At 36.8% G+C, this 25,273-nt stretch overlaps 2 protein-coding genes across 2 annotated transcripts; both read left to right on the plus strand.

Moving 5' to 3' along the window:
* The first annotated feature begins 1,615 nt into the window (after positions 1 to 1,615).
* On the plus strand, positions 1,616 to 2,551 carry LOC138155410 (putative olfactory receptor 8G3). The gene has a single exon (XM_069080644.1). It carries the CDS (start codon positions 1,616 to 1,618, stop codon positions 2,549 to 2,551), a length of 936 nt encoding a protein of 311 aa, XP_068936745.1.
* Positions 2,552 to 23,495: 20,944 nt separating this feature from the next.
* Positions 23,496 to 24,434, plus strand: LOC138155407 (olfactory receptor 8G50-like). The gene has a single exon (XM_069080641.1). The coding sequence runs from the start codon at positions 23,505 to 23,507 to the stop codon at positions 24,432 to 24,434; it is 930 nt and encodes a 309-aa protein (XP_068936742.1). The 5' UTR covers positions 23,496 to 23,504.
* Positions 24,435 to 25,273: the final 839 nt, after the last annotated feature.

The following is a 25,273-nucleotide window of genomic DNA, read 5'->3' on the forward strand; positions in this document are numbered from 1 at the left end:
AGACATCAACAGAGTGATGTCCTGATAGGTGTGAGAATTGGATTGAAGTGAGTTACACCTCTGCAAAGCCCAAAACCTCATTCTTTCCTCTGGATCCATCAAAGTGCAATGGTTAAGACAAAAGTTGTGCAGTGGATGACCTTGGCTTATACAAGTTAAGGTCATTTCCCCATGTCCCAGCTTTTCTGAGGGGGCCCATTCAATGAACAAGGGCTAGGTAACAATTAAGACAAAAGACAGTTTAACTTCCATCACAAAAATATCAATCTCTGAGGGCAAAGAATCTTAAATTTTCCTTACAAAAAAGAAAACATTTTCTATACTAAATCATCAAAGCTTAAACAATGAGCCATAGAGGCCTTGGCTCGGTTATTATTGAATATTATTGGAGCCAGAGTATTGAATATTCACTCAATTCTGCAAAATAAACTTCTATTCCAACCAGTGCTTTTTTAGAGCTAATTGTGGGGGATCCACAAGCCCTTAGTTCTTCTGAAGTTGCATGCTTCAAGGAAAGGTGTAGTCAATGTTCTTCTGGCATATGATCTGTTCTGTGAGCTGTGACAAGTACTCTTCTCTACCATCGGACCATGACCAGAACCCTGTACCCTACCTATGAAATGTGGATAATAATAGAACCTAACTTCCTAGGGTTGTAACATTACAATCCAAACTATTTTCTAATAATAGCACCTAACTCTAAATTGGTAGAGGACACATGTCTTTATCAAAGGTATTTAATAGCAACAGTTTGAGCACAAATCCCTAAGGATTTAAGAAATCTTTTCAAGCTGACATTGAATCATCAATGCCAACTCTCTACAAATCATTCCAACAACTGCAAATCCATGTTTTCCGTATTATGGTTTTGACAAGTATTTTGCCATAATTTATGTTTTATAAGTCTACATTTGTCTGATTAGCCATCATAGTAATCTCTCATTTTAGTAAAAAAAAAATCTGGAGGTTCTAACACCTACCCATATGGAAGACAACCAAATTTCCTTCCAAGCACATAGCTTTCAAATTACATGCCCTTTGAGATGATTGAAATCTCTAAGACACATTTTACATTCTCATGGAAAAGGAGACAGAAACCATAGTACCCAAGTTGGCAGGTTTCAAAGGTAGTCAGTGAGCAGCTCAAAGGCCACTGGGTTGTGAATAGAATGTCACAAAACCTCAAGAGGTGGAAGGAATTATTCTCGAGAGGCAGGAACTTTTCAGATAGGCCTGTTATGTTTATGAGTTATGGGAATTTGAATACCAATATTCTTTAAGATTTGTAAATATTCGACACACGCTTAAACATTTTTACATATATTTTAGGTTGTGAGCAAACATCTTTGCCAATAGTTACATGAATAAAAAATAATATGATAATTGCATGTAGGAAAAAAGTTCAAAAATAGCTCTTTTCAATAGAATGGTTTTCATGCCTTATTCCTGTGAAGCTGACAGTCTTTAGTTTGTGGTAAGGAAAAAAAGAGACAAAAGAATAAACAGAATATATAAGAACAATTTTACTGTTCTATTTGAGTCACCATTTTAGATTTATAATAATGAAGATTATTTTTTCCCTCTTGTTATACAGATTCTTACTCTATACTCAAAAATGATGGAGAAAGGAAATTATTCCCTAGTGACTAAGTTCATCCTCGTAGGGCTGACAGATCAGCCTGAGCTCCAGCTGCCACTCTTCTTCCTGTTCCTAGGGATTTATGTTGTCACCATGTTGGGGAACCTGGGCATGATCATACTTATTGGGCTGAGTTCTCATCTTCATAACCCAATGTATTATTTCCTCTATAATTTGTCCCTCATTGATCTCTGTCAATCAACTGTTATCACACCCAAAATGCTAATGAACTTTTTATCAGACAAGAACATTATTTCCTACCCTGAGTGCACAACTCAATTCTATTTTTTTACCTTTTTTGCCATTTGTGAATGTCAAATGTTGGCTGTGATGGCATATGACCGCTATGTTGCTATATGCCATCCGCTTCGTTATAGTCTTATCATGTCCTATCACGTGTGGTCATGGTTGATCATTGGAGTGTATGCACTGGGTTTCACTGGGGCCACAGTTCACACAGGTTGTTTGCTTAGAGTGCTCTTCTGCAAGGAAAATGCTATTAATCACTACTTCTGTGATTTACTTCCACTCTTAAAGCTCTCTTGTTCTAGCACCTATGTCAATGAAGTGGTCGTCCTGTCATTCAGTACATTTAATATCCTTTTCCCAACATTGACCATTATTTGCTCTTATGTTTTTATCATTGCTAGTATTTTAAAAATTCAGTCCACTGGAGGCAGATCAAAAGCCTTCAGCACCTGTAGCTCCCATATTGTAGCAGTTGCTGTCTTCTTTGGCTCTCTTGCATTCATGTACCTACAGCCATCTTCAGTCAGCTCCATGGATCAGGTAAAAGTGTCCTCTGTCTTTTACACTATCATTGTGCCCATGCTAAACCCCCTTATCTACAGTCTGAGAAATAAGGATGTCAAAATTGCCTTGAATAAAGTGATAGAAATAACATTCCAGTGAGAGGAAAAACATTGGAGTAATGAGTTAATGGGTTTAATGAATGTTGTTATGATGTGGAAAGAAGTGGAATGAAGGGAGTAGGGAGAGGGAGATTTGTACTAACCAGTTACTCAGTCCCACACCTGTAATCAATTAGAAGCCCAATTCAGAGCAACTTTGGGGACATTTCTCAAATCAGTAGGTTACATTCCTCCTCCAATATTTTGCCTCCTATTACCTCTCTGACTTGCATTCCATATAAACTGAGAAATTCAATCATGAATTGACCTGCTTCTCATATTAATGTGTTTGCTTTACTATTTTAATAATCTTTATGGAAAAACATTTTTCCTAGATGCCCATCTGTGGGTCAATGATTCCTGCAACTACCAGTTAAATCTCAAAGATTGCACAAGATACAGAGCATGCTAAGCCTAGAAGATTTAACATTTTAAAGACAAATCCCCTTGTTTTTTAGCCAAAGAAACTATATCTAAAAGACGATAAATGTTTTGCTGATAGTCACAGAACTGATCAAGACAAAGTCAGGTTTTGAATCCAAGTCTCTTAATTGCTGATCTTTTTATTTCTCCTTCAAAACATCAGATAGTCATCTATATAGAGGAATCTAATGGAGGAAAACACAATCACAGCTTTAAATGTGAATGGATGTATAGGATATATCCTCTAACAATGCAACATCATAATATATAAAGAAGTTCTTTAATCTTATAACCAACTTTTAAGATGGTCTCATATAAGTAGGAAGGAGTGTTTCTGATAAATTTTCTTTCAAATATCTTCTTCCCTGTTAAAGTTACATTCTAAAGCTTAGAATCAATGGCAGCTATATAAACATAAACTACATTTGCTGTTTTAATGCTGACCATGCCACAGGCATGGAATGTTGCAGGTATTTTAAGAATTTTTTCAATGTATTGATTAGTTTTGCTTATTGTTTTCCCTCTCTCCCTTCTTGTTTTTAAAAATTATTCTTTGTTATATGGTAGGGTACAATGGGGAAGGGAGCTAGCCCTGTTAACAGACACTTTGGTTACAGAAAGGATTTCTGAGCCCTGGTGTTCAAAACTTGCAAATTGCCTTTGGCACAAATCTTCCTTATAAGTATACCTCACTGTTGTATTACCCTCAGTCCCATCATTTCATAGATGTATATATTTGTATATAACAGTTAAGTCAATGTTTAACTATGAAGAGACCATTATTTTGCTATTTATATTATATCTTAAATAATAACAACAACAACTATATGAAGGACTTAAAACTTTCATGGATTCTGAGTCAAGCACTGCTCAGGATTATGATCTGTGGGACAGAGCATATGATAAATTCAGGAATGATTGTAGCAATATAAAAAGCAATTGAATACATCAGTGGTAGGGGTTTGTGCGAAGAGGAGATGGAATGGCAACTGAAGGGGAAGATTTGATGGAAGGAAGCTGAATGTTGAGGATCAGCAGCCTCTAGAGGTACTTCCTAAGCCGTTGGGCCTTCTACTGTTTCTACCATCAAGGACCAGAATTGGAGGTGATGGCCAACTTCCCATTAAGTAGAATAAAGAATAAATGACAAACTCTAAATTATGGTCTCTTCTTTTCCCACCCTGCCTTGCTGAGAAGGGGAGATGACACAAATACTCATTAAATTTTAGAATTACTTTTCTAATTTCTCTGAAAATAATTGGGGATTTTTTGTTGACTAGATAGAGCCTTTCATTCTACCTGCTGCTATGTTAGATGTTGTTTCCTTTACCAGCATGAAGAGTACTTGAACAAATTATGATACATAACTATAAAGTAACATAATACTCCAAAATATTAATATGTGGGATTAAGGAAATATGATGAAGCATAAAGTTCCTGCCTCAAATTTCTAGTTTTCATTGAAATTAATTAGAATACTACATCTAAGAATCTAGGTCACAAATGATAGATGAAATTTTATTGTACATATACTTACAGAAAGAAAAAACAATTTCTAAAAACTGTTGATTCTGAGAATATAGCAAATAACTATACCTATTTATTTTAATGATGTGCAACAGTTTGGGTCTCACCTTAGAGTCCCTGAAACTCTATGTTATGTCCTATCATTCTTAAACTAGTAATGCCTCTTTGAATCCCTTCCTAATTTTTTTTGAGTAACAGAAGTTGTCCTCATTTGCAAATTTCATGTGGATAGATATTCATCCAGAAATTGTTTAGGTTGGTTTTTAAAATGTATAAAAATTTTAATTTGTTCCTGTTCCTTTAAGCTTTCTCTTAATTCATATTGTAACCCTGTTTTACCTGTCCCCTTGAAATTACCTGATACATAAAATATTAGATAGATAGATAGATAGATAGATAGATAGATAGATAGATAGATAGATACATGCTTATATACTGACACATAAATTTAAAATATAAATATATTCATGTGTGGAGAGGGAGATATTATGAAAGTAATATATAAAGTATATTACAGATAACAGAGATAGACAGATGGACAGGATAAACTTTTATTCTAATCACTCTTACTTTAAAAATAATACAGCAATTTTCCCCTTCAATAATTTTGGTGCTTTGATTTGGACCACTGACTCTGAGAGAGATCCCTAGGGTCTCCAAGACACATTCATTGGATCCATGAGATCAAAATTATTTTCATAATTATGTTAGCATATTTTAATTTTAATATGGTAATTATAGATGGATACAACCTACACTGATGAAAGGTTTTTGGAGTACTCAATTTTAGCAGCTATAAAGGAGTCCAGAAATCAATAAGTTTGAGAATTACAGCTCTAGATAATCTATTTCTGTCTTCAGCACAGTAGTCAAAAATCCTGGTTGCTGTGATCAATTCAACCTAATCCATCAAACATTTAATGAGTACCTTTTCTGTGTTATTATTATATTACATATTATATACTTACTGGATGTAACATACTATATTGGTCATTGGGAATAAAAAGACAAATGAGATATAACCATCTACTCTCTATGGTGTTTATGAAGTCAAAATTATTTTCATAGTAATACTAAGATGTTTTCTAGATATATATTTCCTCATACAAGCTTTAGAAGGGAACAGACTGCCACAGTACAGTAGCTGGTCCACACAAAATCTGAAGCAATCTCTTGCAATGAAATAACTTTTCATTGGTGAAACTTCTAGGTTACCATTATTATATTGTAATCCTGTATTGCTGTGAATATAATTTTCCCCAAGGAATGAATTATTTCATTTTTTCTTCTTTGGTCATCCATCTTCCTGCCATGGTATTTTGATCACTCTCTACCTCTCAGTGAGAACCAGACTTATCTCTTCACTTCCTACTCTGGGGTCCTGGGCTTCTGTGTGATGAGAGCTCTTCATATAAAATCCTTCATAGACCCTTCTCAGTGCAATCTAACCATCATTATGCCATCCAGAAATTCCACATACATACTTTTCACCTCTACCTCTGAGGATAATAATCGGAATGATCATTATTCCTAGAAAGAATTGACAATCAATTGCTATATAAATTTACCTCCAATACTGACAATTTCCCAGACCAAATGACCCCTCCCTGGCCATCTCTCCCCATTGAATGTTGTCTTCTCCTTGAGAATACAAGTTTCTTTATCCTGTAGACTTCCTTGATTTATGCATTTGTGGCCACAGCACTTAGTACAGTCTTTGGCACATACTCAGGAATAATATTATTTAGCACAGCTGGGAGATATAATTCTATCCTGGTTCCTCCTCTTTGAAAAGAGGAAAGTGTTCAGTTTCATGGCTATTAAGCCAAGTGAGACAACTCAGGAAGGTTTTCCAGTACAGCCCAACAAGTTGAACCAGAGAATTAGGTTAGAAGTTGGGAGATGTGCCTGAAAATTTCAAAGTAGTCCACCCTCTGAGTTTGAAGAATTGCTTAAAGAGTCAAGAATCTCTAGAGAAGATGAGTAATTTGTCAAAATATGTTGGAACCACTGGAAGAAAACTATGGTTGGTGCATGCATGCTGGCTTGAGGAGGAAATTGGCAATATGAGAAACAGTGTAATCACCTTTTATGGAGAGCAGCCTGTCAAGAAGCCCAGGAAATCTTTCTTTCCCATGAATAGGTGAAGAAGGAGGTTGTTTTATTTTTTTTTCCTCGACCCCAAAGCTGCTAAAGAAAAAGCCAGAAACTTCTTTGACAAGTGTTGCCTCAATTTTACCCTAATCTTGCACGAGTATGGTTCATTCACATTCACATTTGTATATATATATATGTGTGTGTGTGTGTGTGTGTGTGTGTGTGTGTGTGCGTGCGTGTGTGTGTGTGTGTGTGTGTGTACATATGAGTGACCGAAAGAGAAACAGGTCAGGAGAACCACTTCTTTAGTCAAGACGGGTTATCAAGGATAAGCCATGGAACTGTAGAAATTAATGGAAAACTCCTCAAAGGAGGCATTCCCACAGTCACTGAATGTCACAATTAAATCCAGCACTTTAATTTCATCAATAAGTAAGACTAAGGCTACATAGGTCCTTCCTATGGTACATATATTCCATAAGATCCAAATTGGTATTTTCTCCTTTAGCAGAAAAATACTAGGAGATTTGGGTAGGAAAGATAAGAGTATCCCCAAGATGCTGGAAGATCCCTGAACAAAACCAAGTGATAAGATGGAGAGCCTAAGGGGAACAGTCATAGTGGCCATTAATATCATCATTGATTCGTGGCCCTATACAATTTGGCATGAATATATGCAAAATATAGTTGACACATATGAGAGGCACAGATCAGAAGAAGACTTTCTTTAATTTTGTCTTTGATGCTATGTACTGAAAAGGAGAAAACCTGTTGAGTGTGTCTTCAGGGTGGAAGACAATCAGTCAATAAATACTTATTAATACCAACTATGTGTTAGTTGCTGTGCTAAGCACTGGGGATACAAAACAGGCAAAAGCAGTCCCTGCCTCCAAAGAGTTCATAGTCAAACAGGAGAGCAAAAAAAGCAAACAAATATGTATGAACTCACTATGTATAAGATAAAAAGGAAATTATTAACAGAATCGAAAGGAGTCTAGAAGATAAAATTTTTGCTGGTCCTTGAAGGAATTCAGGAAAGGCAGTAAGTAGAGATGAGGAAAGAGAGTGACCCAGGCATGCAGGAGAGCCTAAGAAAATGTCCAGATTGAGAGATGAAATTTCATTTTGGAAGAATGGAAAGGAGTTCAGTGTCACTAGATCAAAAATTGTGAAGCAGAGAATAAGGTACAAGAAGACTGAAAAAGTGGATGGGGATGCTAGGTAATAAAGGGAAGGAGTTACTGGAGTTTATTAAGTACATTTAAATGTTACACTGAAAATTTAACAATTTATTTTCCAAGCTGCTTTGATCTGGCTCAAACACACTACAGCATACACATATAGAGATAAATATACAATATACATTCACATATACATTTGTATATACATATATGTGTGTGAGTGTGTGTGTCTGTATGTGTGTGTGTGTGTGTGTGTACACATGTGTGACTGAGAGAGAGAGATCAGGAAAATCACTTTGAAACTGATCAGTCTCTTCTTTTTTTAAAATTTAAATAATTTATTTTTAACATTCTTTGCCTTTGAAATTTTGAATTCCAGATTCCCTCTCTCCCTCCCAATTCTCACCCACTGACAGAAAAGGCAAACAATATATCAATTATTCATATGAAATCATGCAAAAATATATTTCCAAATTAGTTATATATATATATATATATATATATATATATATATATATATATATATATATATATATATATATATATATGTATGACAAAAGTGGGAAAAATTTCAGAAGATTATACTTCAATTTGCACTGAGCTCATTAGCTCTCCTAGGATGTGGATAGCACTTAATTATCATTAGTCCTTTAGAATTGTCTTAGGTCATTGAATGGATTGGAGTAGTCAAGGATTTTACGGTTGATCATCATTACAATATTGCTGTTACTGTTCACAATGATCTTCCATTTTTTCTCACTACATTTTACATCAGTTTCTATGTTTTCTTTTTCTCAGGCCACCCACCCTTTTCATTTCTTATAGCACAATAGTATTCTGTCACAATCATATATCATAACTTCAGCCATTCCCCAATTGATGGTTACAAAAAGAGCTGCTATAAATTTTTTAATATAGATATAGATAGATAGATAGATATTTTGCCTTTTCTTTGATCTTTTTGGAATTCAGATCTAGGAGGGCTATTCCTGGATCAAAGGGTATGCTCAGTTTAATAGCTCTTTGAGCATAATTGCAGATTTTTCTTCAGAATGGTTGACCAGTTCACCACTGTACCAACAACAGTTCACTGATATACCTATTTTCCCTCATCCTCTGCAGCATTTGTCATTTCTTATAAGTGTGAGGTAGTATCTAAGAGTCTTTTAATTTACCTTACTCTAATCAATAATTATTGAGAGCACTTTTTCATGTGACTAGAAAGTTTTGATTTCTTCTTCAAAATTGCCCAATCATATCCTTTGACTATTAACTGGGGAATGGCTCTCATTTTTATAATTTTGAGTAAGGTCCCCATATATTTGAGAAATGGTCTCACTAGTGGGAACAGCAGCTATTTCTGGGGGATATTTTGTGGGGTCATTGCTAGCCTAACAATTCCCAGATTTTTGTACTTGTTCCCAGATTCTCCCCTTCTCATTTGAACAACAGGTACAGAAGATGATATGCAAATCACCCCAAAAAAGCTTGAATTGTAGGGATATGTCCTGAAAACCCTCAGTAAGCTTAATTGAGTCTTTGGTTTATCTCCCCAATTTCTCTTTAACTTGAATGAGATCTGAAATGGAGAATGGAACATGCACTCTAGTTGTCCCACTGGATGAGACAGGCACTTCCCTTAGGGGAAAAAGCCCAGAAGGCTCTGTGGGGAAGGGGGATTGGGAAGGGAGATAGGAAAATGCACTTCTTGTGAGGGAGTGACTGGGGGGTGGGGGGCGCAATGCAGGCTGAACTGGATCGGACTGCAACACCAGAGGATCCAATGGGCAAGGGGGAAGGTCAGCCAACAAATAAGGAGGGGAAGGGGTCAGAAGAGGAGATATCCCAAAGACCTCCGAGGGGCTAGGGCCTGAAACTGAGTGGGTGTCTCCTCAGAGGGAGGGGCTGCAGAGGGAGGCACCACAGCAAAACAGGTGGTTGGGACATGAGCAGGGTTTGCCTCAGGGCCATAAAGGGAGATGCAGAGTAGGTGATATGGATGGTGAAGGAGGCAGGAAATGAGGGGTGTTGGTATAGAGGAAAAAGGAAGGGAAACCAAGGGTGAAAGGATTGGGAAGCAGCAGCAGGAGTTGCCTCAGTGAGAAGCGTGACTGGGACCTGAGCAAGAGTGACCTAGTCGGGAGGGTCAGGGACTGAAGCCCTGTAGGTCACAGGAAGGGGGTAGTTTAATTGATCCCCATTGTCCCTTTGTGGAGGGGCTCTAGTTTCAAGTATTTTACAATCTTTCCTGAGAACCATGTTCTGAGAGACCTCAACAAAGGTCATTATGTAGGCTACATCTATCCAGGGACTTCCTGGTGACAGTATAATTCTAACTGCAAGAGAGTATTATCTTTTAAAGTCCCCAAAACAGGCTGCATTTTGTGACTCTCTAGGTAATACTGAAGCCAAACAGTGTTGCAAAAGAACACCAACTTTTTCTTTTTAAGTTCTTTAGAGAAACTAAATTTTCCCATGTTGTAAAAGATAAACCAAAGGCAAACTTTTGGGAATTAAAAAGGATTGAACCATTATAGGTGTAGGGGCTAGAAGTCCTTTCCTCCATAAAGGAAGATATGGGAGTAAGCCTCAAAAAAACATACAAAACAAAATAAGAAAAAAAAACACAAAAAAGAACCTGAAATTTTCACAATTTCCTAGTGCCGAGATAATTGAAAGAATCTGGCTTCCACTTTCAGATGGGGCGTCTGTCTTTGTCCTCCATGCTTCAGAAGCTGTGCCTAGGTCCATGACCTCCAACATAACCAAACTGGACAAAGAATCTGAGAGCATCGGGCTGAGTATGAGACAGCCTCCTAGCTGTCTGACCTAAGGGACCTGAGAGGTCAGGTCCAAAAAGCACCTCCAAGATACTTGAAGAGCAAGAAGGGAATAGGGAGAGGGGCTTATATACCTTCCAGTCCTGTCTGGAGAAGAACTTGAGAGTAGCAGTGATTCCTGGTCAGGGAACCATATGTTGAGGTCTAAGGTTTAGATTAGAGGTCCTTGAGGCCCCAAAATACCAACATGCTGGGTCTTGCCGAATGAATTCAACTCAAGTCTTCTCTCAGCAAAAGTAAAACAAAGTTTATTAAAGATTCACCTTAATGGGCAGACTCTTAAGGAGACTAAGTATCTGTGACCCTATATTGTATGACACAGAGTGAGTCTGCTCTAGATGATTCTTGGGCCCCTGTTATAGAGGCATGAAGGATCTTAAATACAGAAAGAGTGTGGGAGGATTTAGGGGTAGTCTAGAGAAGGAGTTTGGGGAGGGTCTTGATGAGGAATCTAAGGAGGATATAGAGGGGACTGAGGTCAGACTTCATTAATGAGATTAAGGGTGGGAAAATAGCTGAAGGCTACCTGGAGATGACAGACAATGGAGGGCTAGGCTAGTTTAAGGGAAACAGACTTGGGTATAGATATTTTGATAGGTTCTGTGTTATCCTATTTGTGATAGTAAAATTGTTTCTTCTTGGCTGCTTGAAATATTTTCTTCTTGATCTGGGAACTCTGGGACCTGGCTATAATATTCCTAGGAGTTTTCTTTTTGGGATCTTTTTCAAGAGGTGATCTGTGAATTCTTTCAATTTCTATTTTGCCCTCTGGTTCTAAAATATCAGGGCAATTTTCCTTGGGAATTTCTTGAAGGATGGTTTCTAGTTTCTTTTTTTAATGATGATTTTCAGGTAGTCCAATAATTTTTAAATTATCTCTCCTGGATCTATTTTCCAAGTCAGTGGATTTTCCAATGAGATATTTCACATTGCTTTCTATTTTTATCATTAATTTGAATCTGTTTAATAATATCTTGATTTCTCATAATGTCACTAGATTCCATTTACTCCCATCTACTTTTGAAGGAATTATTCTCTTCAGTGAGCTTTTGAAATTCTTTTTTTCCATCTGGCAAATTTGACTTTTTAGGCATTCTCTTCATTGGCTTTTTTGGCCTCTTTTACCATTTGAATTAGTCTATTTTTAAGGTGTTATTTTCTTTTTTTTTTAAATTTTTTAACTAATTTGTTTGTTTCCTTTTAGTTTACAGGATTCAATTCCACAATTCCTTGAGTTTCACATTTTGTTCCCCTCTCTCCCCTCCCCCCACCATGGCAGCATGTAGTCAAGTATAGGATCTGTAAATACTTTCACATTATACATTAGTCAGGTTATAAAGATGGATTGTATCAGATGGAATGAAAAAAATGATAAAGACATAAAACCAAACAAGAGAAGGAAAAAGATCAGGTATTTTTTCTTCCACCTGGATATAAACTCAGTTCTTTCTAGTTATTTCTCTGGATGCACATATTTCTCTCCATCATGAGTCTTTTGGGATTGACTTATATCACTGCATTGCTGAGAAGAGTCCAGTCTATCAAAGTTGGTCATCACACATATAAGGTGTTATTTTCTTCAGTCATGTTGTGACTCACTTTTCATGATTTTCTTCCATCATTCTCATTTCTCTTCCCAATTTTTACTCCACTTCTCTTACTTGGTTTTCAAAATACTTCTTGATTTCCCCTATGGCCTGTAACTAGTTCATATTTTTCTTGGAAGCTTTTGGTGAAGGAGTTCTGACTTCATATGTCTTCCACCTGTTTCATACTTTGATGCTTTTTGTCCCCAAAAAAGGAATCTAAGGTTTGACTGCTATGCTCGCTTTGCTTCCTCTGCTTGCTCATTTTGTCACTCAATTACTTGATTTTTAAGCTTTTATGCCACAGTAGAACTCTGCTTCCAGAGAGGAGAACTTTGTCCCAAATTGCTGGGGTTTTCAGAGCTTCTGGAGCTTTTAGTGGGGTGCCCTCTCAGAAGCTTCCACAGGCTCTGGCACCTGGTCACACACCCCAGGACCTCCCCCATAGACAGTGATCCAGATCCAAGCAGGTTAAACAAGAGTGATTACTCCTCAGAATGATCTGCAGGCCAGGAGCTTTGAAGCAGCCATACAGTGGTGGCTGCATGTCCGTAGCACCTCTGCTGCTTCTTGCCTTCTTGTCCCAGGGGGCAGAGGCTGGACTTCTCTCTTGGTCCCTCTGTACCTACAACGTCCACTCTGACCTTTTTGCTTTGGGCATTTATGGTTTGATGATTCTGGAAGCTGTCACAGCTGCTGGTGATGCACTCTCCCCAAGTCTGCCCCAATTGCTGCAGGTTGGGGCTGCTCTGAGGCTGGAACTACAGGCCCATGTGGGGCTGGGGTCAGCTCCCAGCACGCTGAGATGGACCCTTCCTGCTGGCCTGCCAGGCTGCCTTCAATAGGAGACTTGTTTCTCTCTGTCACTTTGTGGGTTCTATACCTCTAAAATGTGTTTAGAGTCATATTTTATAGGTATTTGAGGTAGTTATGGGGGGAGCTCACTGAGTTTTCCTGCTTTTACACTGCCATCTTGGCTTTACCCCCATTCATCATTTCTTATGGAACAATAGTATTCCATTATATTTTTATGCCACAACTTATTCAGCCATTCCCCAATTGATGGGCATCTCCTCATTTTCCAGTTCTTTGCCACCACAAAAAGAACTGCCATAAAATATATATGATTATGTGGTTTCTTTGCCCATTTTTATAATCTTTTTGGGATATTGATCTAAAAGTGTCATTGCTAGGTAAAAGGGTATGCACAGTTTTATATCCCCTTGAGTATAGTTCCAAATTGCTTTCCAGAATGGTTGAATCTGTTCACAACTCCACCAACAATGCTTTGGTGTTCCAATTTTCCTACATCTTCTCCAACATTTATCATTTTCCTGTTTTGTCAAGTTGTCAATCTGATATGTATGATGTGGTATCGCAAAATAACCCTTTTTTTAATATAAAGAGGCATATGTTTCATAGTCACACCCACTGGTTACTCCCTCTGGGCATAAGTTTCATAAAGGTAAGCTTAAGTAGGCCCAAGAACTGTCTAAGCTCACACTGTGTGTGTACCCTCGATAAAGCTCCCCTCACACATAGCTACACAGTTCTAAAAATTGTATTAAAAAACCCATGGTTTTGTCCACTGGTTAGCTAACCTTAGCCAGAGAAGACCAGCCAACTTGGTCATTGAGGCTGACTTGCTAGTGTGATAGGGGAGCCCACCTGACTCTTCCCAAGGTGAGCCATGATTTGACTTTGGGGGACCTTCCTGTACCCTTATAAGCATGGACAGCTCTGGACAGACAGCTCTCATGAGTCTTGCTCAACACCATCCCTGACCCTGGGCATTTACATCTGCTTTAAACATCATGTACTATACATCACTCCTAATTGGACCTGAGTAATTCACAGCATTGTCACTTCACTTGATACGTAGGTGTCAAGTTTTCATACCTATATGACTTTTAGAAATGCTGTTCATGGCCCATGGGCAAACAGAGGAAGAAGAAATAGAAGCAGTGTCAGATTTTTATACTTGGGCTCAAAGATGACTATAGATGGTGACTGTAGCCAGGAAAATAAAAGATGCTTGCTCCTGGGAAGGAAAGCTAAGGCAAATACAGATGGCATAGCAGAGACATCACCCTCCTGACAAAGGTTCATATAGTCAAAGCTAAGGCTCTTCCAGTAGCAATGTAAGGCTGTAAGAGTTGGACTATAGGGAAAGCTGAGCACCACAGAATTGACACTTTCAAATTGTGGTGCTGGAGAAAACTTTTCAGAGCCCTTTGGAGAGCAAGGAGTTCAAAGAAGTCAATCCTTAATTTAGCCTATTCACGGGGAGGTAAATACTGAAAATGAAGGTTAAATACTCTGGCCACATAACGAAAACATTAAAAGACCCTGATGCTAGCAAGAGAAGCATGAGAAGGTAAACAGGGAAAAGAAATCATAAGGAACTTATCAAAGGTGTACTATTAACATTTCGACATGGAAAAACAATAATTGTAAATTATGAAAATTTTCTCAGTAGTTGAAGGGAATAGAAACATATATATATATATATATATACATATATATACACACACATATATATGTCTATATATGAGGGTATATGGGCATATGAATACATATGTGAATGTGTGTATATGTGTTTACAGGTATACATAGATAGAGGGCACAGGACCAATTTAACAGGAAGGGATGATACTTAAAAGGTGAAATTAAGAGGTGAGAGAGGAATATAATGAGAAGAGATGGGGAGAGACAGAATGGGGTAAACTATGTCGTATAAAAGAGGCAAGGAAAAATGGTTACAATGGAGGGGAAGAATAGGAAGGCAAAAGAGAATGGGTCAACCTTACTCCCATTGAATTTGACTTGAGGAAGGAATGAAATACACACTAAATAGAGTATCTTAGCCTCCAGGAGAGTGGGGGGGAGGGGATAAGAGGGGGGATGATGGAAGGTAGGGCAGTCTGGGGGGGAGGGAAGTTGGAAGCACCCACTTTTGAAAAGGGACTGGATCAAAGTAGAGAATAGAACAATTGGGAGATGGGATAGGAGGGAGGGAAATACAGTCAGTCTTTTACAATATATCTACTATGTTATTGTTTTGCATTAGCCACACATGTACAACCTATACTGAACTGCTTATCTTCCCAGTAAGGGTGGGTGACAAGGGAGGAAAGGAATGAATCTGGAATTCAAAGTTTTAAAATCAAATATATATACTATTATTAATACTATTTTACATGTAATTGTGAAATAGGATATACAGGCACTGGGGCATAGAAATCCACTGGAAAAGTCAAAAGGGGTATGGGAGAAAATATGGGAGAGAGCATATTGGAAGAGGGGATATCCTGTGGGACTGCTATTTTGGGGGGGTGGGTAAGGGAAAATGGGGAGAAAATTTGTAACTCAAAATCTGGCGGAAATGAATGATGTAAATCAGAAGTTAATAAAGCATTTGAAAATAAAAATAAAAGACCCTGATGCTGGGAAAGACTGAAGGCAACAGGGACAGGAGAAGATGAGATGGTCAGATAGTATCATGGAAGCAACAAACATGTACCTGGACAGACCTCAAGAGACAGTGGAGAACAGAAGGAACTAGGTGCTATATGGTCCATTGGGTCATGATGAGTTGGATCCAACTGTGTGACTTAACAACACCACCAATCCTATTGCAACTCATCTCTACGTTCCATAGTTTTATGAGGCTTATTTCTTGAGGTCCCAATATGTATAGTAGAAGGGAAGTGGTTAGCTTCAATCCCTTGCAACCCTGAACTAGAAATTTTTCCTTTTTATTTGAGATTCTTGAAAACAGGAAAATGAAGACAAACTTGCAACTCACATATTAACCTGCCAACAAAGCTTGAACCTACCCATTCACCACAAGGAATAGGGAAAAGAAACAATGATCAAAGACCCATAGGTGAAAGTTAGACAAGATTCATCATCTACAACTTGAGCACTTTCTATGTTCTGGGACTATGCTAAGGACTGGACATTTTAAAAAGAATATTTAAAAAGAAGATTCTCTGACTTTGAGGAGCTTACAATCTAATAAATCAAAGGGTTAAAAGGAAAATGTTAGGGAAAACATTCTTGTCCTGGAGTTAAGAGAGTCCTAATTTTGAATCCTCCCTTAAGCATTTATTAGAGGTATAAATGTAGACAGGCCATTTTATCTCTCCAAGACAGCATTTCCTAATTATGCCCAATATACACATAATGGGCATAACAACAACAGTTACTTACATAACTACTGTGAGCAATAAATCATATATACACATGTGTGTGCACATGTGTATGTATGTATGTATACTCACATATATGTATGCATGTGTATATATGTATGTGTGTATCTATACATATATGTGTGTATACATGTTTTGTAAACCTTAAAACACTAAGTAAATGTCAATTACTGTTTAAATGAATTTCCCATCCCTGTGGGTACAGCTAGGTAGTTTGACAACCACAGTTCTTTACCAGAAATCAATTGCAGGAACAAAATTATGCCAGGGTCTAGTCTAGACAAAAGACCAATGCACTTGGCACCAAAGATCAGTAAACATATCTATAGGGGAATTCAGTAATTAAGGAGATACTGCCAGCTACTGTTAATCCATTCCTAAGTTATCAGAGCCTATCCCTTTTCATTGTGTACTCTAGGACTCTTCTCTATTATTAATAAATTACATTTCAACTTAAATCTTTCATGTTATATTCCTTCTGGTTTTGGTACCTACTGAAACCTAGCATTCTACTGAAGACAGAATAACTTTGGACATCTTTTTCAAGGATTTAAGTGCCTTCTAACACACAAGATCAGGCAGAAAACTTGATATATTCTTTGCTTGACCCTGCCACGTACAAACTTCCATTTTATCCTTGTCACTCAGCAAGTATGATATAGATATCTTTCTTGTTTTCATTATGGACCTTCAGTTCACTTTATCTCTTCTCCAATAAGTTCAGTATCTGACTTTCATACCTCTCTAACTCTTGTTAAACTTCTCCTGAACACACAAGCCTGCCAGTTACTCAACTTCCTCAACTGAGGAATTCTGGATACCAGCCACTTCACCGTGAGAAAGACAATTCATTATTTAGACTTTGCCTCAACGTTCATAACCCACCAACTTAAATAAATTGATTCCAGATGCCCAAATTCTTAGGTAAAGCACTGGGTTCATGTCCTGAAAAGATCATTATACACCTGGAAAGAAAATAACAATGAGGGCAGCTAGATGGCGCAGTGAATAGGGCACCAACCCTGGAGTCAGGAGGACCTGAATTGAAATCCGGACTCAAACACTTAACACAAAAAGCTAGCTGTGTGACGTTGGGCAAGTCACTTAATCCCAACTGCCCTGTCTGTCTTCCCCCTTCCAGAAAAAAAAAAGACAATAAGCAATTGTCTGTGACACTGAAAGTTAAAGAAGTGTGAAGCCTGCACTCTTGACTAGAGTTCTTATGCCAATGATTTCCAAGGTTCATGATGTATGTATTTACTCTGCCAGATAGTATGCTACCTTAAGGACAGATACAGAGATTTACTTCATCTTTATATAGCCTCAGCAAGAAGTTAAATATAATGCACATATAAAATACTAGGTAAATAATTATTGAATTAAATTGGGCAACTGCATATTTAATATAGCAAATATGAAAAAAATTATAATAAAAACCCCCTATATACAATCCAGTTCTGTGTTAATAAAATGTGAAAGATTATTCAAACCTTGTAAAGACTCTAAAATAAATATGTTTTATATTTCCATTGTCACACACATTTCACTTTGGAGGAAATGTTTACAAAAAGACTCATGTTTTGGGAGCAACAAAATTCAGCAAAAACATCTGTCACTAAATTTTGAAATAGAATACACAAAAGCCACCTGGCACTCACCAATAGGATAATCATGGCCTCCTCAAAAATGACCATCAGCTTCCTTGCACCTAAAATCAAGGTAAAAATACTTGCACAATCAACTTTGTATTGTTGTAATGGGTAACAAGAGTCTCGTCTCATTCAATCCAATAAATATTTGGCAAGCTACTACTCTGGGCAATATAGCATACTTAAATAATGTCCATAGAGCAATTTACAAACATCATAGTACTAACCAAAAGCAAGTTATTGTTATTTGGGGACTGTTATTATAAAAGAGTTCATCATTTAAAAAATTTTCTTGTCTCCAGTAAAGTCTTATAAGAAACTTTCCCTAAACTTTTAGACTAATACAATTGTATTTAGGCAGGAATACTAAAGAAAATCCAGATGCATGTTAGCACAAGAATACCAGACTTTAGTCTCAGGTGCTCACATGCAGGAGGCATACCCCCTCCCATTTCAGGGTGGGTTTTTTTGGTAACAAAATTTACCACTCAGCCTTCCTTACCTATGTTAACAGATCCAAACCAATAAAAAAAAGGAAATATGAAATATCTCATTGGAAAAACCACTGACCTGGAAAATAGATCCAGGAGAGATAATATAAAATTAATTTAAAAGTAAAAAGCTAATGTACCAAAGGGTACCTTGGTCACCACAGCCCTGCAGTCAGGTCTGAAAGGGACAGTTTTTCAAATGTAATGCTTAGAGAGAAGGTCCATAAACTAGACACTAATGATCTGCAAAGATATTTATAAGTGAAATCAGCAGCTAAGAAAGTGCATTCTGTTAACACTGTTAATTTAACGTTAAGCTATCACAGCTCACACTCGTTCACAGTGCACTCTATAAATCTTCCTCACTATTAAGAAACTCTTTTGATCCTAAATCTGTCTTGTCATATTATTTCTATTTTCTGGCATTCAATGAAACTGGTATTCTACTGAAGACACATCAATGGGTACACTTTACGTGACTGGATGTGCTTTCTCACACATCTTATCCACAGGATCAGGAAGAGAACTTGACTGTTCTTTGCAATACCTTGCCATCTTAAGATCTTCACTCAACCCCTATCAATAAACAACTATACAATTTAGATTCTCTTTACTGTCAACATGATCCTCCAGTTCATTTTGTCTTTTCTTCAATAAGTTCAGTAACTAATTCATAAAACTTCTTTTCTGTCCCTTCTCATCCTGTCTGTAAACCCTCAGGCCTGTAAATTGCCCAACTTTTTCAACTATCATAGTATATGGATGTAGGCTACTTCAACAATGAGAAGGAGTGACCATGCTTTTAACAACTTCCCCAAACCTTCAAAACCTGAAAAGAAAATAAATTGGTTCCAAAATACAGAACTGTTCAGCAAAGCAAAAGCATTAATGACCTTGTTGCTATCAACTATGGACTTCAAGGTCACTTTATCTCTTCTCCAACAAATTTAGTACCTGTCTCACATATTTATTTTCTATCCCTTCTTATTTTTTGTCTCACTTCCTCAACTACCATAATGTCTTAATTCAGGCTACTTCAATCATGAGAAGGAGTTGTGAACTGATCACCTTTATAAGCTGAACCAAACTTCCTCAACCCCAAACCAAGTGAATTCCTCACCTAAGGATGGGCATCAAGGTCTGAAAAGATGACTATGAACACAGAGGGAAAGAATTAGCATCCAAAAGAAAACAGTAAGGACTTCTTCCCAGGAAGGGGACAAATCTCTTGTGAGACGAGTTCCTGTGGGAACTTCTGTCTGTGTGTTACTAATGAGGTCCCAGGAATTTTCTCAACAATCATAAAACCCTTATGGTACATCATCAAGAGCTTTGTAGACTGAGCAAATGTTCTTTCCTTACCTATACCTGAAGAAGAAAGTCTGGATGTCACAATTAGAAAAGATTATCTTCTTCTCGAATCAATGTCTAGAAAATTTCAAAGATGTCGTTCTGTGCCATTATTCCCACCAACACTAAAAAGGATTAGATATTTCTGTGCCATGACCACAGTAACTTTCATAGAAGACATTGACCTGCCTGGACTCTGTGGGTGAAGAGGTTTTAAGAGTCACTGCTAGAGGGTGAGTATTTGATACAATCCTTCATTTTACAGGAAAAAAAAGATTCATAGAATTCTAAGGATTTTCAAAAGAATGAAAATCTCTATATTCTACTCTAGCCATCATTGACCATGACATGTGGTAGTAGACTGAGTAAAGAGGTTTAAAAGCTAAAAAGAGATTTTTGGAAGTATGAGGAATTCCAGCTCAGAATTAAAGAAATTCAGAATTTTAGAGTTGGCAGGGAACTTCCATCTGCTTCAATTCATACCCTACAACCCCACCCAAATAGACAGTAAAATGGAGGCTATCCAGTCTCTACTTGAAGGAGAACCCATTACCCACCAATGTAGCCCATTTCCTTTTGGGATAAAAGTAATTTGGGAGTATTTTATCCTCACATCAGTGGTAAATTTATTACTTTGCAACATTCACACTTTGCCCTTTGTGCTACTCTTGATAAACTGAACAATTCAATTTTTATTCAGAGGTATCAATTTAGAAACAATTATCATGCCCAACAGATTCTTCCTTCTCCAGGCTAAACTTTCACAAGTCATTCAAATTATCCTCATAGGGTATGTACTCAAGATCATTCATGATCTTTGTTGTCCTTTTATTAAATTTCTCTACTTTGTCTACTGTTATCTTCCTTAACTATGGCAAAGAGAACTGGACACAATACTCCAACTGTGGTTTGACCAAGGTTAAGTATAGAAGGACTATCACTTCCTTATTCCTGCAAACTATGCCGTTCTCCATTTAACTAAACATTGCTTTATTTTTTTTGATTGCTCAGCCATATTGAATTTGTAGACTACTGAATCCCCAGATTTTTCTCAAAGATGCTGACTTTTAAACTTATCTCTATTTTAAAAAATTTTTGGCACTGATTCCTGCAACTACAATGCAGGATTTTACATTTATTCCTATTAAATTTTATCCTAAACTATGATATTTTTGGATCATGTATTGGTTAAATTCTGACTTATCTCTCCAAATTTTGGGTCATATTCAAATAAACATCATCAATTCTTTCATCTAAGTCACTGATCAATGTGTGATTAATAGCACAAGACTCCTGATCTTTAAAACACTCTAATAAAGACTGGCTTTCAAGCTGACATTGAATCACTAAGGACCACTTTTTGTGAGGTGTTCCATCAAATGCAAATGTATGAAGCTTTACTTTTGTCTATTTCATGTCACTTCATCTTTTCCAAAATTTTTTATAAAATATTTTGCCAAAATTTAAGTATAACAAATGTAAATCATTTCTCTTATTGCCCACTATATTAATATACCATTTTATTAAAATATGTTTTGAGACTTGAAGAACTCTCCCCACACTTCTGACCATCTCACAGCATGCTAATTATGTGCCCATGGCAATGACCAAGCTCTCTGAGACACCATTTCCTTAACTTTGAAAAGGAGACTCCCAAGTTGACAACAGCTCCTAATTTGATAAGCACCAAAAGTAATTAATTCGTAAACAACTCAACAGCCATTGGTCTGTGAATAGAGTTCCACAAAGACTTGAGAGACTTAGTGAATTGCTGTGAGGAGAGAGTTGATTTGGGATTCTGTCACTTATGTTTACTTGCTATGTGAACATAAGCCTTAATGTTCTTTTAAAAATAACATTTTTATTTAAATTTTTGAGTTCCAAATGCTGTCCTTCCCTTTTTCCGTGCTCTTCCCCCTTCCTTGAAGCAGTAAGCAGTCAGATAATATACATGTACAATTGTGTAAAACATTTACATGTGAGTCTGTATAAGAAGACTCAAACAAAAGAACAAAATGAAAGAAAATCAAAAAATAGCATGCTTCAGAATGTATGCAAATAATTTCAGTTCTTTCTCTGGAGGCAGAGAGTATGCTTCATCATTAGACCTTTGGATTTTTCTTGGATCATTGTATTGGTAAGAATATTTAAGCCATTCACAATTCTTCATCCAATAATATGGCTGTGTATAACATTCTCCTGATTTTGTTCACTTCACTATGCATTAGTTCATGTAAGCCTTTCCAGGTTTTTATGAAATCATTCTGCTTGTCATTCAAATCACATACCACAGCTTATTTAACCATTTGCCTTTTGATGGGCATCCCTTCTATTTCCAATTTTTAATCACCACAAAAAGAGTTGCTATAAATATTTTCATATAAATAGGTCATTTCCCCCTTTTTTGGATATCTTTGGGATATTTACCTAGTAGTGGTGTTGCCAGACCATAGGGTATGCACAGTTTTACAGCACTTTGCCTATAGTTCAAAGTTGCTCTCTTAGATCAATCAGTTCACAACTCCACCAACAATGCATTTGTGTCCCAGTTTTCCTACATCCCTTCCAACATCTAATATTTTCTTTTATCATATTAGCCAATCTGATAAATGTGATATTATACCTAAGAGTTGTTTTAGTTTGTATATCTCTAATCAAGAGTGATTTAGAGCATTTTTATATGACCATGGTTCAATTTCTTTATCAGAAAACTGCTTGTTTATGTCCTTCAACCATTCATCAATTGGGAAATGACTTGTATTTTTATGAATCTGACTCTGTTCTCTATATATTTGAGAAATTAGGCCTTTATCAGAGATTACTTGCTGCAAGATTTTCCCCAAATTTTCTGTTTTATTATAATTTTGGTTATACTGGTTCAGATTCTGCAAAATCTTTTAAATATTATATAATTAAAATTATCTATTTTATATTGTGTAAATGATCTCTGTATCTTTTTGGGTCCTAGTTTTTGCTTACCCATAAATCTGACAAATAAACTATTCCATGCTCTCTTAATTTGCTTATGGTATCACCCTTTATTTGTATATCATGTACCCATTTTGAGCTTATCTTGGTATATGGTGTGAGATGTTCGTCTATACATAGTCTCTGTCACACTATTTTCAAATTTCCCCTATATTTTTCTTCAAATAATTAATTTTTTTTCCAAAAACTTGGATCTTTGGGGTTATCATACACTAGATTACTATGGCATTTACTTAAAATGAGTCAATTTTTATAATATTTTAATATATATAATACAAATTTAAATATTTTTACATACATTTTATTTTTGAGCAAACAACTTTGAAACTAAATCATCATATGAATCAAAATTATTACACTTACATGTAGGAGAGAATTTTGAATTTCTCTTTCTAGAAGTCTGGTTTACATACCTTATATTCCTGTGAGTTTGATAGTGTTGAGTTTATGCTAGGAAAGTAGGCAGAGAAAAATGAATCAGAAGAATTTATGTTATGACTTTACTGTTCTTTCTGAGTTCTCACTAAATAAGGAAGTAATGAGGACCCCTCCCCCCTTTCCCTCTTCTCAACAGATTATTGTCTCTTCTTGCTCTGCACTTAAACAGAATGGAGAAAAGAAATTATTCACTAGTGACTGAATTCATCATTATAGGACTGACAGACCAGTCAGAGCTTCAGCTGCCACTCTTTTTCCTGTTCCTAGGGATTTATGTTGTCACTGTGTTGGGGAACCTGGGCATGATCATACTTATTGGGCTGAGTTCTCATCTTCACAAGCCAATGTATTATTTCCTCTTCAATTTATCTTTCATTGATCTCTGTCAATCAACTGTTATCACACCCAAAATGCTAGTGAATTTTGTGTCAGAAAAGAACACCATCTTTTACTCTGACTGCATGACTCAGTTCTACTTTTTTGTCTTTTTTGCCATTTCTGAATGTCAAATGTTGGCTGTGATGGCATATGACCGCTATGTTGCTATATGCCATCCCCTGCGTTATGGTCTTTTTATGTCTTGTCAGGTGTGCTCATGCTTGGTGGGTGGGGGGTATGCATTGGGCCTGGCTGGGGCCATAGCTCACACAGTCTGTTTGCTTAGAGTGTTTTTCTGTAAGGAAAATATGATTAATCATTACTTCTGTGACCTTCTTCCACTCTTAAAGCTCTCTTGTTCTAGCACCTATGTCAATGAAGTGGTGACTCTGGCCTCCAATACATTTAATATCCTTTTCCCAACACTGACCATTATTTGCTCTTATGTTTTGATCATTGCTAGCATTTTAAAAATTCAATCCACAGGAGGCAGATCAAAAGCCTTCAGCACCTGCAGCTCCCATATTGCAGCAGTTGGTGTCTTCTTTGGATCCCTGACGTTCATGTACCTACAGCCCTCTTCAGTCAACTCCATGGATCAGGGGAAAGTGTCCTCTGTCTTTTACACTATTATTGTGCCCATGTTAAACCCCCTTATCTACAGTCTGAGGAATAAAGATGTCAAAATTGCACTGAGGAAAGTGATAGAAAGAACATTCTAGTGAAAGGTGAAATATTAGAATATACTGATGGGTTTAGTGGATACTGAGCAGAGGGATGAAGGGAGAGAGAAAGAGAAAGCAAGACAGAGAGAGAGAGAGAGAGAGAGAGAGAGAGAGAGAGAGAGAGAGAGAATGAGAGAGAGTGAGAGTTATTCAAGTCAGATACTCTGCCCCACACCTATAGCTCATCAGAAGCCCAACTCAGAGCTACTTTGGGGACATTTCTCAAACCAGTAGGGTACATCTCTCTTCCCACATTTATCCTCCTATTATAACTTTGACTTGCAATCCAGATAGGTTATAAAATTCAACTATGGACTGACCAGCCCCTGATATTTAAAAAGTTGGCTTTGCTGTTTTAAATATCTGTATATCAATGTACTTTTCCCAGATTGGGTCAATGATTCCTGCAACTAGCAATTAAATTTCCAAAGTTTCACAAGATAAGGATGCTGAGACTAAAAGAGTATTCAGTGATTTACAAGTTCAAACCATTATTTTTCAGCTGAAGAAATCATACTTAAAAGAGAATAAATTGCTCATTAATAATCACAGAACAGGTTAAAAGCAAAACTCAGTCTTGAATTCAAGTCTCTTGATTCTTGTTCTTTTTTCTTTTGCAATATATCACTGTAGTCATCTAGGGAAAAGAATTGCATGGAGGAAAACACAATTATAATCTTAAATATGAATGCATGTACGAAGGAGTGGTTAAGGATTCATCCTGTAAAACCATAATAGATGACCTCAGACAGGTAAGAAATGTTTCTGAGAAAGAAACACTGTGTGTTGCTTCTTGCCCTGGGAAACTGAGAATTTCTAAAGCTCAGTACCAATAG

The sequence above is a fragment of the Petaurus breviceps genome, unplaced genomic scaffold (genome assembly GCF_028583685.1).
Source record: "Petaurus breviceps papuanus isolate PSGF00001 unplaced genomic scaffold, PetGlider_PUasm1.0 91133, whole genome shotgun sequence".
In the NCBI taxonomy this organism is placed as follows: domain Eukaryota; kingdom Metazoa; phylum Chordata; class Mammalia; order Diprotodontia; family Petauridae; genus Petaurus; species Petaurus breviceps.